At 34.7% G+C, this 20,597-nt stretch overlaps 1 protein-coding gene across 5 annotated transcripts in view; it reads left to right on the top strand.

Moving 5' to 3' along the window:
- The first annotated feature begins 665 nt into the window (after positions 1–665).
- The window catches only part of LOC145243456 (inositol-tetrakisphosphate 1-kinase-like), a 262,231-nt gene continuing 242,299 nt past the window's right edge, over positions 666–20,597 (top strand). For 2 of the 5 annotated variants that reach the window (XM_080106349.1, XM_080106347.1), the window contains exon 1: positions 671–1,025. In XM_080106349.1, the coding sequence (XP_079962475.1) occupies positions 949–1,025 (77 nt within the window). In that variant the 5' untranslated portion in view covers positions 671–948. Of the gene's footprint in view, positions 1,026–20,597 lie in introns of all 5 variants that reach the window. The other 3 variants (XM_080106350.1, XM_080106346.1, XM_080106348.1) reach the window with 3 other exon arrangements.

The following is a 20,597-nucleotide window of genomic DNA, read 5'->3' on the forward strand; positions in this document are numbered from 1 at the left end:
GGATCACGAAATAACAAGGTGTTATGTACGACATGAAAAGAAACTGGAATCGTAGGGAGATCATCATTAGGAGCTACCATACTCACGAAAAAGCATTTAAAAAACTACCTGCCGAATATACCCAGTGAACCAAGTGCAAGGGAGATACAATTACACTTAAAGGGACGGTTACAGTCTTAAAAAGATTTCATTGGAGTGTCTGAAACAGTGAATGAATATTTGGCATCCAGTAGAATGCGCCACCCCTGCAAAATGATATGAAAAAAACAACACACACACTGTTCTAAAATGAGCTGAAAGTAAAACTCACAATAAAGTATAATAATAATAAAAAAAAAACGTTTGCGAACTATTGAAATATTTACTTCTTATCCAGGAGATTAGGCACAAGGTCAAGTGAGATTTTAAAAGCCATCGAACTGGCTTACAAACATGCCTGACTAGCTTGTGGTCATTCCCTTGTAGTGGCGCCACAGATAATTATCAACAAACTAACCTTGTTGCAAAAAAGAGAGAAGGTAATGCCTGGGAGGCTGAACCTACTAGAACTGAAAAGAACTATACCCCAGCCCAACAGCAAAAAAACTACTCTTGGACTGATTGTGGATGACGTATTCTCCATGTATATGAACAAAACCTATCCAAGCTAAGCTGTACTAATTGAATCAGAGATATTTTTGGTTTGTCGGGATAGTGTTTAGTAGCACTGCTGTGCATCCGTAGAGAAAAAGCGAGTCGATCGTTTGACTCGCTCTTCTAATGTTTTGCATATATAATTAGAGAGTCTAAGCGTGCTAGACGACAACAGTTCCGCTACTCTTGGGACTCGAGAGAGAGGGGGATAGGAAAAAAGGAAGAGGGAAAGGGGATAAACATAGAGAGAGAGAGAGAGACCAGAGAATCTGAAACGCCAACTTTCAGTATAGTGCCTTACATTAAACCATCAGAATGCCCCGTGTAGGATACCGACTCACCGATAAAAAAGAAAAACGATTTGACATGGAGAAATTAGGTGTACGATTAAGGTAAGTAAATGAACTATTATTTCTAAAGGTCCTTTTCCATAAGAAATTGTAATTTTTATTTTCAACATCAAAAATATGTTAGTTTTTAATGCTTCATACGTCACGTGTGTGTGTGTGTGTATATATATATATATATATATATATATATAGTGTGTGTGTGTTCCATTCATATTACTAAAATAAATAAACAAACATCCCATAAAAACTGACTTGGAATAAAAACACACGCACGTATTAAACAATTTATTAAAAAAGACTGCATTTATCCAATTTAACATATAATAAACAATAAAACCAATGTCCTTCCAACCGGTTTTAGGGGGAGCTATATAATATAGCTTACGCTTCCACATTAAAAGCCGACCTTGTGTCTAACTTTGCCATCGTGCGAAGAAGCAAGTAATAAAGACTTTCTATTGCATAGACTAGTATCTTAAACTCAACGTGTAGACTTTGCTCCCGGGCATTACCACTTCCTTTCGGATAAGAGATGTTTACTGCCCGTAGCCTGAGGTGTAGGTGTCCCTATTCGATTTATGAGGGGAGGGGGAAACGGGGCAGGTATTTTGTTTTCCTTCCTTTTTTTTTTTTTTTTTTTTGCTGGGTAGTTGGATTTTAACCATATTTAAAAACGCCGACGTTGCGTCTAAGGTTGTCCTCGTAGGGAGGCGAGTAAATGGTGGCTATAGGGTAAACATCTTCTGCGAGTCTTCAATGAATTAAAGTCTCGTACGTTTGTGTATGATGTCTTCTCTTTGCTAGTCATGAGATAGGTACAGCTTTTGTATAACAAAAATAGACAACTGCTATAATAGTAATCATAATAGTATCGTTTTGTGGCTCAATTCAATGGTGAATCGAGAAGACTGGGAGGGGGGGGGGTAACCTATTCGAGGCTCTATCCCGTAACGAAGAGTTTTTCTGATTTGCTTGCCTCCCCAAAAAGAGCAAAGTTAGATAAACAAGACACAAAATCATACATCTCAGCCAACAGGGGACAATGCCGAAAACTGATTATCCTGAAATAATAATGCTATTATTTAGAAACCCATTCTTAACATGAGGAGGGGGACAGTTTCTAGTGATATTCTGTACTCTCATTTTTCTGTCTGTAATTTAATAGACATATCGTGAAAATTGGATTTAACTTGAAAATTCTATTCAGAAAAATTAGCATGGTTCGTATTCCGGGTAAGAACACCAATTTATGTATCTATATTTTTTTGTACGGTATGGAACAGTGGACCGGAACACGTATGGAAGCGATACCCCCTCTGTATTTTATTTTCGTCTTTTTTCAATTTTTTTAGCGGATTATTGAATGGACACTAGTTCTACCAGATTATCAAAGAAAAAACCAAATTTTTTTTCCAGTTAATATTTAAATATTTGTAGGGGGTGCTCAGTTTCTGATCTAACGTTCTAGTAAATCGATCACCCATTTTAGAACCACTCGACGTTTTTAAGCCAAATATCACGAATTTCTCCTTTATCAAGAGATTATTTTAAAAGGTGAATTTAAAAAAAAGGTTAAACTGCTTAAGGCTAATGTCGCGAAATTTGGCCTAAAAATATCGATTAGTTCTAAAATTGGTGATCGAATAATACGTCCAATTAGAAATTGAGCACCCCTTTATAAGTATTTAAATAATTTAAAAAAAATGTTTTTTTTTGATAATCTGATAGAATAGTGCCCATTCCATAATAATCCACTGAAAAATTTGAAAAGACGAAAATAAAAAATACATTACAGAAGGGATATCGCTTCCATACGCGGTGGTGGGTGGTGTTGGTGTGGTGACTGTGGTGTGCGCCCAGGAATATTTACCCCTCCCTCCTCTTTCCGTAAAAAAAAGGTTCGTTCTGAATTGTAAACAAAAATAAAAAAGGTACTTATGTTACCGTGATGAAATAACATTTACAAAGTCATTCTTAACATATGGAGAGGGAGGGTGGTGGTTTCTAATTATTCTGTAGTTTCACCTAACAATTTAATAAATATTAAAAAAACAAAAAACAAACAAAAAAAACCACGGTAACATTAGTGCATACGCACCAATAAAAATTGCATACTTACCGCGCTGAAATAATAACGTTATTTAGAAAATCATTCTTAACATGGGGAGGGTGCTTTAACTTCTGTACTTTATTTTGATTTAATAAACAGGAATATCGTAAAAATGAATTGAACTAAAAATACCACTAAAAAATAAATAAATGCATAACTTATATAAAATATTTCGGTGCTTACCGAAATATTTTCCCAATCAAGGATTTCTCTCAACTGATGGCAGAACACGTTGATCCTAAACCGAAAGTACCCTCTAAAGATTAATTTTGCTGGCCACGATTTTTTATTTTATTTTAATAATCGATTGTTTATCTTTCGAATAATTTACATGTTCGTAAGAAAAATGCACTTGTTTTAGTTTGGAGAAATCAGATACTACAAGCCGAATGAATTAAATACATAATTACAGCCTTTTTGCCGCCATAAGTGCAGTAAAATACATGTTAAATTTTAAATCGCAGTGTACAAGATTTTGCGAATAAAATCTAAAATATATAATCTTCAATGTGCATGATTTGCTCTTTGTATTTAAAGTGAAAAAAAAAAAATAAAATAATAAACACGACATTCACAAAACCAAAACATTAGCATACACACAGTTCGTTAGCTCAAATAGTAGGTAAAACATCCGAGACCGGTGATCACGATTGACAGTGGGCAGACATCGATGTTTCGAATCTCATGTTAGATGTGATGTGCACTGTGCAGTGATTGCAGTGTGCACTCTACGTCTGGCCACACTGATGAGTCGTGAAACGACAAACTTGTCCCAGGACGTGTATTATAGTAGTTAATAAAATTTAATTAATCGAATTGGAAGTTTTGTGCGTTGGTAATGAATGGGTTTTTTTAGCGTGACACGCTAACACGGTAGCCAGTGTTTTAGCCACTGTTTTAGAGTGCTTTTTTACAATAGCGTGTCGTCCTCAGAGTTACCAGACCATAAAAATATTTGAATAAAAAAAAAAAGAAAAAAAAAGCCCAAAAGCCAAATTAATAACTAGCCAAATTTTAAACAAAAAAGCCAAATTGCATTAAAGATTGTGCGTAAATATGTAAACATTTAAATAATTTATTTTTTGTGTGCTTTTGTGTAGATTAAATGTGGCGTCTAAAAATTACGAAAATGGTTCATGAGAAAAATAATTATTAAATAGAAAATTTATTTATTTGCTTCGCTTCTCCACGAAAGAAAATTAGACATAAGGTCATTTTTAATGTGGGGAAATCACCCCCCCCCCCAAAAAAAAGGGGTCACTCTGATGGTTTCCAAATAAATAGTAATTGTCTCAGTATGAAGACCAAGGACAAATTACAGAACAAATACTACCCGTCCGAAAGGCCAGGTGCGATTTTAATTTAACCCTTACAAGATCGAAATGAAGGGAGATAACTGCAACTGAAATATACGTAATTGTTGAAAATGGACGCTAATTCTCTGAATTTTATAGATTTGGTTGATCTAACTAGGAACCACCAAAAACTAAATTTTTCGATCTCAAAATCTATTGGCATCTGTGCGAACATGTTCATGTCAGATACCTTATAATAAATTCTACAAAAAAGAAAAAAATATTTAAATCTGTTTTTAATAATTATCTACTGAATGATTTTTCGTAATTTTTTTAAATTTACATTAATTTTGGTATCGTTGCCATAACCAAAACAACGCGCGCACGTCACGTGCTTTGTTTGGCCCCCCCCCCCGGAAAGCATAACACAACAAACTTATTGGTCAGTGACAATTTTACATGCGATATTCGTTTGTTTCGGAATACTCGAACACCTTTAAATGTCGTCAAAAACGATTTTTGTTAATTTATACTAATTTCAACAGGACACATAAGTACGTAATGTTTTCACCTGAAAAGCGTCGGTTTAAAACATCACCAACCTACACAAGCACAATGAAAAAAATGTTTATATATATTTACGCTCATACTCTTTATTTCAATAGCAATTAAAATGCTCAATTTGGCTAAAATTATCACTTTGGCCTTTTCTGGCCTTTTTGTTTCTGAAAGATTTGTCTTCAAATGTTTTATGGTTTGTCAACTCTGATAACGACACACTATTGTAAAGAAGCACAAAGTTTAGTACTCCAACAGTGACCTCCTAATTTAGGCCCAGAATGGCTGAATCAGTTTACAAGTTAATAGCTCACTTTCTCTTTGTTTCTCTTTCTGTCTGTCCCTATCACTCTCTGTCTGTCTCTCTCTTTGTCTCTCTCTCTTTGTCTCTCTCTCTCTCTCTCTCTAAGAAAAATGGATGCTTAAAAATTCGGAAAAATCTTGTGCTTCTGCATTTATCGACCCGCAATTTCCACGAAGTTACTTGGGTGTGCCTTGCCTGGTAGATGACGGGAATAACTGGAAACGGCCGGGCGAGCCTTATTAAAATAAAATAATTGTTACACTTCCTCCCCATTTTAAGAATGGTGACGACTACTGAAATGTATTACGCGACACTAGTAAAAATATCTTAATATCCAGAAAACTACTTGTCGACAGTTTCCGGTTCTTTCCGTCATCTGCCCACCCGAGACTATGGAAATCATGGGTCGGTAAATGCAGAAGTACCAAAAACTTTTTATATACATACCGTGAAAGGAAGATATATTTGAAAAATTACGTATATTGATCAAGTATCTTTTTTTCTGATTAAGAAAATCATATTTTACGATTTTTAGCGATTAGAATAAGCACAGTCCCTGTCCATAAATCTCTGGAGTCAAATTGAGTTGTCGCACTTTGAACTAACATTCTAAAAACATTGCGTCTCCTAGTCCTCTCCTTGCTTATTCATATTTTTTTATCAAAAAAAAAAAAAAAAAAAAAAATTGATCAATTTACATGATTTTAGGAATATGACATCTTCGTTCCGTGACGAGTATGCACATCATAAAGATTTTCTGTAGTTTTTGTATTTTTTAAATTAAGTATTATTCTATTAAGCACCAAAAAGTGTTTGAGCTTAGAGTTTTTCAAAGAATCGAAATTCTGGTGATCTTGCTGAATTTAAGTCGGATATCTATGGATCCAATTTAAAGCAAATTGTAAATATTTGATTTCTGGAATGGGAAGTTGAGGTCATATTGAAACTCCGAATCAAACTTTTGAAATACTACAAAGAAACTGTCTAATAGTCGTGCTTAAAATTTCATTAAAATTTGAATTTCCAAAAACGGCTTTCAGACTTCTTTTCCATCCGTTGCATAAAACTAGATATAGTCCACATTACTAGTCATTACACCTAAAAGTTGCATGTCAAAATTCATAATGATTGGTTAATTAGTTTGGGAGTTTATCCCAAACAAACATATACACGTGCCTAAAGTATTTATTTTGATAGCGATCAGTGCGCATCTTAATGTTGATTGACCACACAAATGCAATTGTACTTCAATCCCAGATTCCTTCACGACGTTAGGCTTTTTCTTTTTTTTTGTAATAAATGTTTGTATATTACGAAGGTCAGTCCAAAAGTAAAGCTTATTTTTTAACTAACAATGTTGAAGAGCTACAAAGATTGGAGTGGTACCATTGAAATGAGCGACCTTTTTGTGCTCCAGAATTTATTTTTCTACATAGTCACCCACCATTTTACCAGAAATTCAATGGCGCGTCTACTTCTGATGCAATAGCTGTGACAGAAGTGAAACTTTCAGGTCATGAATGCAGAAGTTCAGTCATCTTAACGATCCATTCAGGCAGAATAAAAAAAATAGGAGGCATTACTTTTGAAACGCTCCTCATACTATAGTCTGCCATTTCATTTAGATGCCAGTGTATGCTACAGTGCTACACTCAAACATTGGGAATTCGCTGATTTTCAAGAATGGTTGATAGAAAAAAGTGCAAATAACTGTTACCAAAGGCAATAAAAATTACTCTTTAACTTTTCTATTTGCATGCCAAATTCTTTTTTGCTTTAACGTATTTTAAAGTGCTTTCATCTAAATTTTTATCTTTGCTTTCGGAGTTTTGCAAACCTGACAAATTCTATGAAGCGCCTGTTTTAACTCAACATGAAGCCTCATTGTCGTACGATTATTCTATATATCTAGAAAACTGAAAATGTGTCTGTCTGTCTGTACATTTCCCTATCAAATAACTATCAATTTTCGGTCTGGAGACTCGAGATTTGACATAAGGAGTATTAAGATTTGGGAACATCTTTTTAATCTGTTTTCAGCCAGAGATTTGGCTGTCAAAGGGTTAAAGTTCAATGATTTTACCTTTAAAAACTCTACCAAACTCGTCCGCCAATTTTAGGTATTAACACTCGAAATTTTAAATATAGATTACTTGGACATGGATCAAACTTTTTAATTTGATTTGAGCCCCCAAAAATATATGTTAAGGAGTTAAAATTGGGGTCAAGTTAAAAAAAGAAAAAGTTTGACCTCTGTGAACTCTACCAAATTACTCAGACAATTTCTAGTTTAAACATTTAAAAATTTACATAAAGGTATTCAGAGATAGGGCAAGCTTTTTAATCGGTTTGGGTCGAACATTTGAGCTGACAAGGGGTCAAAGTACAAAAGACTTTATTGCGGTGTCTAGCAAACTACTCAGCCAATTTTGGGTCTAAACATTTTAAATTTATACATAATAGGTATTCAGGCATGCAGTAAGCATTTTAATCAGTTTTGGGGCGAAAATTTGGCTGCCAAGAGGTCAAAGTTGAAAGAGTTGACCTTTGCAGATTCTACCAAATTCCTTCGCCAATTTTGGGTCAAAACACTTGAAATTTTAGATGTAGATGACTTGGACATGGATAAAACTTTGTATTTTTGAGACCAAAATAATAAATGTTAAGGGGTCAAAATTGGGGTCAAAATTTAAAAAATTTGACCTTTGCTGCGGTGTCTACCAAATTACTGACAAATCTGGGTGTAAATATTTTAAATCTTATAAAGTGTATTCAAATGTAGGGCAAGTTATGAACAGTACATAGAGCCCGAGCAAAGCTGGGGCCCAGCTTTGCTCGGGCTCTATGTACTGTTGGGCTGGGCTGAACTGCTAGTAACTAAATCGAAACTTAAACAAAACTACAGCTAATAACTCACCAATCGCTTGAAAATTTGACAACTAATCTATTAGCTGTATTTTTATGTTTAATTCTTGGGCTATTACTAAGGGTTCAGAACTAAGATATCCCACGGTATTAATACCCACCCGCGCCTTCTAAAATGATTAGTTTTGTGATTTTAAAAGAAAATTATCGGTAACACTTGCAGTTACCCCCCCCCCCAAAAAAAAAAAAAAATTATTCTATTTTTTAGGCGAATACGTGTGAACATCTTGAAAAACTTGGCAAAACGGGAACTAAAAATTAAAAAAAAAACCAATTATTTTATAGTTGGATAATTTTCACATAAATTTAACCCCCCCCTTTTTTTTTTTTACGATTACGTGTGATTTTACGACCTTGCCACTATAGCTTGGGCTTAGTGGTAAAAGAAATGGTTAATTGCTCTAAAAAAGATAGAATGGACTGTTACGTTAAACTTATATACGAAACTGATCCCCCCCCCCTCCGACTCTAAATTCTGAAATGTTTTTTTTTTCCAACGGGTTTTTATGATGTTCACACGTAATCGCCTAAAATGTAGAATCTATATTTGCCATTGGTAAAATGAACCCAGAATGCCAGCATTTATCGGAAAATAGACTTAACTAGTTTAAAATTGACATTTTGATATGTCCGATCTGTTACAATCGTTCGATTATTGATGAAGGATCGATACAACTGGTTAGAATACAAGGACAATATGGTGACTGTCGAAAAAGACAAATGCTATAAAAATAGCCGGGACAAAGTTCAACTTTAAAAGGTCCATAAAAGTTGCACGACCCGAAAAAGGACAGTCCCAGTATACAATTTTTTATTTTTATTTTTATTAATAGAATCACATTATGGACAATTTATCTTTGGTTAACCTTTAACGACTAAATATTTTCGTTTACTTGTCAAATCCAATCCACTTGATTTTTGGAATATGACATTTTTGTTCCAACAAGTACACAGATTTTTCTGTATTTTATTTTTAAATAAGTAATTTTAAATATGCACTTAATTTTATGTTAAAACTTGAAAGTATAAACATTCAAAATTCTTCAGATTTTTAAAAAGTCTTCATTAAAAAAGCGTATAATTGTTCTATTAAACCTTTTATTGTTTAAAAAATTTGACTTTGCTCGTTTTATTAAAAAAAAAAAAAAAAAAAAATTTAAAATAACTTTTTTTTTTTTTTTTTTTTTTTTTACTCAGTAATGCAGGAAGGTTTTCGGTGAAAAAAAAAAACAATCGCTAAAAGATAGGCGTTTTAATATTTCTAGTCACCATTTAAAAAAAGAAAAAAAAAAAATCACTCGCAAATGCAACTGCTTCAGTCGCAACGGCAACGTAAAGTCCTGCCCCTGTCTCCAAACCAATCCCCTAAACAGTTTTTCCCTACCTATTTCGGGCCGTTCATATGATTTTCCATGTCAAAAGCTTTCTCCAAACGGGCACTAATAAAAAACAAACATAAAATCACAATTTTCTTACATTTTGGTCTAGCTGGGAATGAGCCATCCTGCCGGATGCTAGACATTCATCTGCTATCTCATGTATTCCAATTGAGAGATCTTTTAAAGATTGTAACCGCCCGCTTTAAATGCAATTGTTTGTGTCTCTTGCACTTGGTTCGACGGGTATATTTGCCGGGTAGTTTTTAAAATTCTTCATGAGTTTGGTTGCTTCTATAATTACCGGAATGGAGATCTTAAGATTAGATTTTTTTTTTTTTTTTTTTTCATGTCATGCATGAGACGTTTGTATTTCGTAGTCTTTCCCCTCTTAGCTCTGTTTAACCCAGCATCATTGGAGATGCTAACTTCTTATAAGGTTGCTTCTTTCTCCTTGTTCCCTTTTACTGTGAGGTTTAATAGCTCCATTGATTGGAGAAAGTAATTTTATAATTTAAAATGACAGCCAGTGATAGAAAAAAAATCATATTGCCACCTGAACTTAGGGTTAGTGATACATTTTTTACTTTGAAATCATTGCTTATCAAGGCCTGGAGACCATTTCAGGATAAGGGTCAATAAGTATTTGGTAGATAGTGAAACGTGATCAGTAATGATGGAACGTGGGTAGAGCTTAAGGACGGCTCAACTAGAACTTTTTTTTTTACATTAGATTTGAAATCGACCATGTTCTAGTTAGCTGGAAAGCATTCTCAGAGCATCGTTTTCCAGACAGACAGACAGTTCTAGGAAAGAAACTGTGCCCGTAGAATTTTCGTTTAGTTTTAGGCACAGATAGTGAGGAAAATTGTTAACAGTTGTTGCAGCTAGACGAGTATTTGTTGCAAACCTTTTCCAGGAAAGAGACTGTAGATTGAAGGTCAGTCGAACACCTACCATAAAAGTATCGATAGCGCAGAGATAAACGTCTTCTGTGAGAAAGAGGAAGTAGGGAGACAAAAAGGTCCTTGGCCACTAGATTTTGAAACGGTTTTATACCCTGTCAAGGTAGGAAAGCATATTCTTAGGAGCTCCTCCCCAGATGTAGCAACAGTGCTCCATCTTAAAACGTATCTGACTCTTGTACAGGTGGAGGATTGCGTTGGGAGTGCGATACTTTCTGGAGCAGTAGAACAATCCCAGCATTTTTCCAATTATTTTTGGCAACGGATATGATGTAGGTTTTCCATTTCAGATCGGGGTGGGGTGGGGTGGGGGTTTAAAAGTCGGACGGAAAACTTTGGCAAAATAAGATGCTTCCTTAACACGAGAGCTGTTCATCTCAATTGGGGCTAAGTGGGGATTTGAGCATCAGGTATAGAATTTTGGTTTTAGATGCATTAAAAGTAACTGGCCATTTTTTTAATTTTTTTTACATCATTGTACCACACGCTCCAGGAGAGAGAGAATCTTGGTTATTGACGGCCTTTGAAGTGTTGCTATAGATGGTACTATTATCTGCATAGATGTCAAATGACTGTAGAACATGATTTTGGAGATCATTGAAGATGAAGAGAGTTGGGTCCAGGATGAATCCCTGAGCCACGCCAATGTTTAATAATGTGAGCTTCAGATTTCTGCCCATCAACGATTATTTTAATAAACTGATCGGATAGAAAAGAATTTGATAGTTGAGAGGATATTTCCAGCAATTCCATAGCTGGAAATCTCGTGAAGCAGATCTCTATGCTAAACCCTACCAAATGCCTTGGATATGTCAAGCTATTGCACTTGAAACGAGGCCATCAAGAGATTCACTGATCCTGTTTGATATTAGTCAGCACATCAGCTCTTGATCTTTCAGAACGGAAACCAGTTTGGTGCTGAATAGGTTGTTTTTGCTGAGGTGGTTGATAACTTCACTATTTATGACTCAAGCAACTCAAAGCACAAGAGACTGATTCATTTGTACTGAAATGCAGTGAGGACCGATTCTCCCTATTTTTAAATGTATATTTGTGCGTGTGTGTTTAACAACTTTTAACATGGAAAACTTACACAAAAAATAACATAATACACATACCTTTCCTGTGACACAGTCGAAAAGTGGAGATTGAAAGGCTAACTCCCAAGAGGGCACTTTTGCAATCGTCATTGTACCGAGGGAGATAACTTCATTTTACTAAGATTAATTACTACATTCAATAAAATAGTTGAATGTTTCGTTTAATAAAAATTACAATATAGTAAATGTTATAATTTAAATTACCTTTTGGTTCCTTAGCTATAATAAATATTGTAGTTATCCCCCTTGGCCGGAAGTAGCTATTCCACCATATAAACTCGATTATAGTCAGAAAACGCCCACTTAGCCACTATGAAGGAAAATACTCATCTAGAAGGAATTTTTCTTCTGTGGGAACTCTCGACATCCGTGAGTGCTATGCCTGGCACATAATACCAAGTGTAGGAAATGTAAAAAGAACGGCCATTGAGCTAAGGTATGTAAATCTTCCTCTTCTACTGCTGCTGTATTATGACTGACCCACCCCCACCTAATCTCGCCTGACTAGGAACTGAAGCAAAAAATGTTAATTTTACTAAATGTAAAATAAATGGGCATATTAATGCTATGGTAGATTCTGGTAGAGTGGGGATGGTTATCAACAAAAATACTGCAAAAATACTGAAGCTCTTCATAATACCTAAATAAAAGACCATAGCGTTGGCAGACCCTAACCAACACGCCAAAATTATTGGTGAAACCATTGTTGACATTGCTCTAAATAAGAACTATGATGGAGGTAATAAAAAATCTCTTTAAAGACATTCTAAAATAGTACAAAAGAGTGATTCTCAAGTTTGACAGTTCTGGGGATGAACTTGTCATTGGAGCTGTTAACAAGGACGACTCTTTTCCATCCATAGACATATCTCCTCCTCCCTCTCCACATACAACTCCTATTACAACCAAATCTCGTTGTCACACCATTGCTGGCAACAAATTCATAAGAGGAAACTGCCAGGATGTTGAAAGAAGGCATAATAGAGCCCTCTATATCTCCTTGGCAAGCTCCAGTTCTAGTGACCTCCAAGGAAAATCACAACAAAAATGGCTGTCAACTACAGTAATACTATAGATTTACTGAACTTTACACCTACTCCATCCCTAACATCAATAAAATGATTGTCGATGTAGCATGATATAAAACCTTCATAATACTTGACCTGAAGTCTGCATACCTCCAAGTACTGACAAGTCACACTGATCGAAAATACACTGCCTTTAAAGTAAGTGGAAAACTGTACCAGTTTACTCGTATACCTTTTGGCATCACTAATGGAATAAGTGCATTCCAAAGATGTATCGATGACATCATACAAAAGGAGAATTTGATAGACACCTTCGTGCACATAGACAACGTCATAATATGCGGAAAGGATCAAAAAGAGCATGACTACAATCTCCGAAAATTTTATGATCTAGCGAAAAGATACATCATGCTGAATCAAAGTAAGAGCATCATTTCAGCTACCTCAATCACTGTTCTTGGTTATGCAATCCAAAACAATCAAATTGCTCTTGACTTCCAAAGACTAAAACCACTCCTTGAAATACCACCACCTCTAAATCTTGCATTTCAAAAACGAGTAGTCGGAATGTTTTCGTATTATAGTAAGTTCATTCAAAACTTCTGATAAAATACTCCTACTCAATCACAACAGGGTTTCCACTGCTCTCATCTGTCTTAAACTCTTTTCAAACGTTGAAGACTGATCTAAAAAAATGCTACACAAATAACAGTTGACCCAGATAAGGAATTTGAAGTAGAAACAGATGCAAGTTGTAGCGGTTAACAAACTATTTTATATATGCAGATCAATGCCCTTTGCCAACATGATTCGGCAAGACTGACCAATGATTGTAGCTGTCCCCTAAAGGACTATTTTTAGCCCTTTGGAAGCTCAGCTGATTTGGTGAGAGAGACACCAGCCAGCGACCAGAACAGATCTCTCTCACAACACTCCTACTCATTGGCTACTGCCATCCGTCGCTGACCTACCCAATCATCAGCAGATGACACCTAGCCAGGCAGATTCCTTTGCCCTTTCATTCTTTTCAGTTCGAGAAACAATCTCGTCTTTCTTCTGCAATAAACCCCTTTTGTTTTTATTTGTTTCAAGGAGGCGTTTTGTTGTTTTTGTGATTATTAAATAATTATTAGGAGAGTAATGTACCTACATTTCTTCACCTAGAAAGTAATTACTGCATTGCTGCTACACTAAACCAACAAGATCGACCTGTTGCATTCTTTTCACAGATGCTAAACCCGAACAAAATTAAACATGCTGTTGAAAAGTAAGCTGCTGCTATTGTCGAAGCTCTCCGAAAGTGACGACACTTTCTACTCGGAAGACACTTCAGTCATTACAGACCAAAGGAGCATTAGTTTCATCTTCTGAAAACAGTAGGAAATCCAAAATCAAAAATGATGTCGTTGGATTGAACTGTCACAGTTCAAATTCAGTATCGTCTACTGTTCGGGAACAGAAAACGCAGCTGCTGACACATTCTCTCACATCTCTGCTCTAACTCACTCTACAAGACCTTCGTAATTTGCATGTTAGACTATATCATCCTGGTGTTACACGGCTCAACCACTTCATCAAAACAAGACACCTCCCATACTCTTTAGAACAAGTTAAAACATAACTGAATCTTGTTTCTCCTGCCAGTATCTGGAGCCCAAATTTGCCAGTTGTAACAAAGGAACACTCGTACAGGCTATACTACCTTTTCAGCGATTAAACATTGACTTCAAAGGCCCCCTACCTACTTCTTCACGTGGTAACAAATACTCACCACAATTGATGAGTATTCTCGCTTTCCTGTTGCGTTTCCCTGTAAAGACATACAAGCAAAACCATTATCTGTTGTCTAAATCAACTATTTTCAATGTTTGGTATTCCTGATATGATACATACTGACAGGGCTGTCGACTTCCTTTCTGATGAAATTAGACTACTTACATGGGAAAGGTATTGCTACCTTGAAAATTAGATATCATCCCGAGGGTAATGGACAGGTTGAGAAACTCCAAGGAACTTTATGGAAGGCCATCCAAATAACCTTACACTCTAGCAACATGAAGCTGCCCTATTGGGAAGACATACTACCTGACGCTCTTCACTCCATTAGATCGCTACTCTGCACTGCCACTAAAATGACTCCTCATGATAGGCTACTCAAATATAGCCGTAAATCTTCCTTTGGTACTTCGATTTCGTCCTGGGGGAAAAAAAAAAAAAAAAAAAAAAAAATGTCAGAATTATGCTAAGACTAGTAAACTCGACCCTCCTATAACTTGCTACCCTATTAGGCGTCAACCCCTACTATGCTCATGTGCGACTACCTTCTGGTGCCGAAACTACTGTTAATGTGCAAGACCTGGTTCTTAACTCCTGTAATGGAGACCTTCACACTGAAAGCAATCCTGCAAGGCCCGGGGCCCCTAAAGGGGTTCCTAATGATGAAAACATGACCAATATGGAGGAAAAGAATTCTTTGCTGATCTTGAAGAAATCAACGCCTCCCAAGAAGTTGACGCTGGAGATCAAAATCCCAGCGAGTCAGTGCAAAGGTCGTCCAGATTGCGACAATTCCCAAGTAAATATAAGGACTTTGTAACTTAATGCTTGACAGACTAACTTTAATTATCCTCTTTATGACTCGATACTTAATAATCATTGGAGGGGAAAATGTTATTTAAATTACCTTTTGGTTCCTTAGCTATAATAAATATTGTAGTTATCCCCCATGGCCGGAAGTAGCTGTTCCGCCATATTAACTCGATTATAGTCAGAGCACATGTATTAATTTTAAGTTGATAAAACATTTATCAAAGGTGTTCTTGTTTTCTCTTATTTCATTCTTTTTACACAACACTACAGTAAAAAAAAAAAAAAAAAAAAAAAAAAAAAATTTAGTGTCCTAAATTCTCGTATGAGAAACTGAATTAATCTTCATAAAATGAAGTTATTTCTTACAGCACAATGACTACGATTGCAAAAACGCCAGAGGAGAAACATTCCGGTCTGCAAAAAATGCCCGAGCAACCCCGTTGGCCTTCCCCGGTAAAGGAGGCTCGGCCGCTTAGCAATAATAATAAAACTAATCCCTTCTCAAAGGCAGAAGGTAAAGCCTGTGATGAATGGATCTCCTACTAGTGCACAGAATCAAATTTTAGTACAAACAGTAAAAGGACATTTATGCAGAATACGGATCGTGCTGAAATAATAACGTTATTAGAAGCCCATTCTTAACGTGAGAGGGTGGCGTCTTGTAACGATTCTGTTCTTTTACCTAATAATTTAATAAACAAAACTAACCGTAAAACTTGAATACAACTTGAAAATCCTATATAAAAAAATATAGTACGGCCCGCATTCTGTATAAGTAATGAAAAAATGCTACTTAGCACAAATGCTCTCAGACTACCACACCACACCGGCACACCACACCTTGTAAAACATTCAAACATTCGCCTAACTACAACCAACAACCACTGCTTACAATTTAACTTATTCCCTATCTGTGCAAAAAGGAGCAAACCTTATTTCTTAAGAGTTGCCTGTTGGTGGTACACAACACCACAAGGTTACTTCCCAGCTGACTATAACATGGTTGTTTTCAACTCTAATGTTAACAAATTCTTGTTGAGCGGTCCTCGTAAAAAATCAATTTCTATCAGATTTTCACCATTAGCGATTATGAATATTTCCACTTATTAGCCCTATCCTCTCTGGGCCTTGATAAGTGGTGACGCTCCCCTTGTAAAAAAAAAAAAAAAAAAAAAAAAAAAAATACAAAAGATACAACCTTGTCGGACTGATTGTCGAAAACGTATTATGAAAGACACTACGGATAAGGTTGACTCTGACCCCTCCCTTCCCCAAACCTCCCGATTTAGATCAAGTCACCAGTTCTGCTTTTTCAACGTTGCACGTAAATGATCGCTATGTCCTTTTTCATGTCCTAGGATGAAGTGGAGTGGGGGAGACAGAAAATAATAAAAAAGGAACTAAAAAAAGAATTCCTGTGTTCCGAGGGATTGACATTTCCGCATTATTTTCCGCATCACACCGGAATTTACAAACGTTATTAAAAGACTTGGTTTAAGTTTAAAAACGAAATTTCAGTAAAATTTTTGTTCTTTTAGCCCACGCGGTCAAGTCAACAACGGCCAAAATGAAAACGATATCTTATTTTCAACGACATTCTAGAAATACCTGAAATAGATAAATAAATTTTTTTAGACTTTTTGAGGTTGCTTTTGCTATAAATATTTTTAATGTAAAATTAAAACCCAGTTATCGAGTACATAGCGTAGGAGAGAACGAGTAATGACTTTTTTTTTTTTTTTTTTTTTTTTAATTTCGAAAATGTCGACTAATACTTGTTCTTTTTCGCTATGCGAGTAAAAAAAAAAAAAAAAAAAAAAAAAAAAAAAAAAAGTGACCAATGTAATGTGATATAGTCATAAATCATTTTAAATTATATATTGACAGCGTGGGGGCAAAGGGTAAAATTTAAGAAATGCTCCTAATAGCAGTAGTGGCAGTATCACAGTCGAACGGGTTCAATGGTACTATAGGCACCGTCGGAATAACTCGCTTGGTATTCATCCAAATTTTCCAATAAAATCAGTTCTTTGCTTTCAGATGATAGACTTTGGAAATAACATTCTAAATTTTCTTTTTCAATGCATATAAATTTGAACTTCTAAGATCAAATGTTTTACCCCTCGCAGCCCTTTTATTTCAGGTAATTTATTAGTCGACGACTCGACGATTATAAGTATTATTACCGTTTTTAAACTCTTTAGCTTTGATTTTAAGTTCGTTTAATTCCGTGAAAACTATTTTGTGAAAATTTTTCGCCCGAATTTGGGATAAAATTAATTTACTGTTTTATTTATTTATTTTTTTCTTGTGAAATAAAATTTCATTTTTACGTCTTGGAAATTGAATTTTAATTCAATGTTTCAATCGCTGGCGGATACACACACATTATGTATGTATGAAAAGTGCTGAATACTATTGCAGAGCAAAAATATTTTTATTACCGTTTTATCTGTATGGTCTGATGAAATTATTTCCGATAGTTGAAACATGTGTAACTAAGCAGATAAACGGTAGTTATATAATCAAACATTTTTGGTGCTTTTTTTTTTTTTTTTTTTTTTGTAGTCGCTCCAGACAAGGCATGAAACCAAAACCACTAAGTTGATGTAAAGAGCAAACAAGAACGAAAACTGATTATTGTAAATACAGGAGACGACTCAAGACCTTAGTTAATTTTAGGTAGAAGGAAGACAGTAAAATAGCGGATTTTGAAACCAACACATTCCCCGTGGAAACACTTGCGTTGTCTGTCGAAATTAGTATAAATGCCAGAAAATTACGAAAAATGATGCAGTAAAAATATTTATCAAGTTTATCGATTTATACAGTGTTATCGTATATTTTAATGTAGAAAAGTTCCCAAAAATCTAGGGGATAGAACTATAATTGATTAATTTGGCAATCCGCCGGTAAATGTCGATGTCGGAATACCCTGGCGGCCTGGCCAAATCAGTGAATCAAAAACATTGTCCGTGCCCCCAAACTTAAAAATCGAATCGGAAATTCGGAAACAAAATGAAACGAACTTTATTTTTTTATTATTACCAGAAAAGATGTTAGTAATTCGTTCTTATTAAAATATTTCGTTATCTTTCTTACTAAAATGTTTCGTTATCCTTACTAAAATAAAATTTTTAATTCTTATTTTTTCCATGCTTACCTGCTAATTATATTTTTCTTTTTTTTGTGCGTACCTATTTTACCCTGTTTTTTATTTTAGTAAAAACGAATTACTATTTCGTTCTCTCTTGCTAAAATAAAATAAAATTCTTTTAATTCTTTTTCACTGAAAATGAAAAATAAATAACGAAAAAAAAACAAAACAAAAACAAACAAAAAAGCTCCAATGTCTTCTTAGTCAAATAACACCACAAATAATAAACTTGAATTTTTTCCGAACACAAAATATTTGAAAACGAAAACATTGTATCAAAATGTATCAATATATGTGTAAAAAAAATTTAAGTCTGCGTAAGAAAATATAATTTTAAGCAAACAATTTTCTAATGAAAGCAACATTAGATTTTATAAAGTAATTTAAAAAAAAAAAATTTTTTAACAGGGGAAATACATTTTCTCTGGTAATAAAAATAAAGTCCGTTTCATTTTGTTTTTAGTTTCCGATTCGATTTTTAAGTTTGATGGGCGCGGACGATTTTTTTTTTATCCGTGATTTTGCCAGGGTATTCCGACATCGATGTTTACCCAATACGCATTTCAAAATAAAACTTCTTGGAGTCCAAGGTGTATCAGAAATTTGGAGGAATTTTTGACACCCCTAACAGAAAACTGCGAATAAAATATAAAAAAAAACTCGTAATTTCTCTTTTTAAAGTGGTTGATTTTTTTCAAAATGAACTATTAAAGTTGTTTAAAAAATAGAAATATTATTTTTTATTTTTTAAAAAAGTGTTTACAAAATGCCGGCATGCCTTTATGCAGCCATTTTTTTTTTTTAATTACGTGATAAAAATCAATAGAATTTTACGAGTTGAATATTTTTCAATTTTTAAACTTTAAAAATCTATCAATTTTTCTATTGGTTCAATTTTTACGATATTTTCAGGTTCAATGTGAAATTTTATGCTCTTTCCAATAAACCAAGTATATTTTAGAGAAACGTTTTTTTTTGTTTTTTCAAATCCCCCCCCCCCATTTTGAAATATCTATTAAAATTTTTATAATATGTGCCAAAGTTTTATATATCACAAATTGAAGATAAAAGAGCAATAAAGAAAATATTCTAATTTAAAAAAAATAAAAAATATAGTTTTTTGGAAATTTACCTGTAAAATCCAAAGTGTAAAACCTTTTTTTTTTTTAATTTTTTTTTTTTTCTTTTAAGAGCTAGTTTTTCTTACTTTAAAAACCTACTTTGTGTCTAAATCTGCACTTGTGGGAGGATAGAGAGTAATGGCCAAATGTAACGTTGCTGTTACAAAGAAAAATCCTGATCGGCATTTTTTTCCTATGTAACAAGTTTGTATTACATGTTACTTTCCCACTTAGTCTCTCACTGCCACATGTCCATCTAGCCTGGCCATGTTTCTTTTTCCTCCGGCTCATTCTCGTCCTTGACTTTACACATCCATGTCCGTTTTGTTTGATGTGCACTTTCTTCTCTCCCCAGCATGTGGTCTCCTTTTTCTCTTCGTGTTGTGCTAACTCACGTACAGTTCCTAATTTGCATACGCGCGTCTTTCAGCTGCTGCTAATCTCTTTGCAAGTCAGCTATGCTTCACTGCTGCTGATATTTCCTTTGCGCTCATATGCACTGTTACACAAAGCCAGGTTTGTATCTATCTCGATACAGTGATGTGTTGGTTTGGAAATGCCCACAACTGTACCAATGTCTTTTGCATTAACAAGGATTTTGAGGTGGAAAACTAATGGTCAGTTGACTGCCATTAAGTATGGAGAGAAAAAGACACAGTCGATTGTTTTATTCCGGTAACAAAAGTCCACAAGTGAGCAGAGGTGTTACCAATCCTGGAAGAATCGGAGATGATTTGTTCTCAAAATTCAAGATTTTGTGAGGAAAAAGTTGTCTAGGCAGCCTAAGGTTCAGTTCAATTTTGGAGACTGATATTGGCACTTTTGCGAGCTGTCAAAGCAGTCTGAGGATGAGGTAGGCTCTACTGCTGTTGACGAGACCAAACTTGTTAAGGTTATTTGTGAGAATGTCAAAATTGTGTCCGCTGATCAGAAGGCCCTTTATTGGATCTAGCTCTTTGAACAAATGTAACTCTTAAAACTTGTTTACATTTTGTTTTTATTTACAGAAGAAAAATATAAATAAAGTACTCAATTCTTTGAATGATATATAATAAAGATCAATGTGTATTTGTATGTAAATCTCTT

The sequence above is a fragment of the Euprymna scolopes genome, chromosome 22, assembly GCF_053919585.1.
Source record: "Euprymna scolopes isolate OS-2025 chromosome 22, ASM5391958v1, whole genome shotgun sequence".
In the NCBI taxonomy this organism is placed as follows: domain Eukaryota; kingdom Metazoa; phylum Mollusca; class Cephalopoda; order Sepiida; family Sepiolidae; genus Euprymna; species Euprymna scolopes.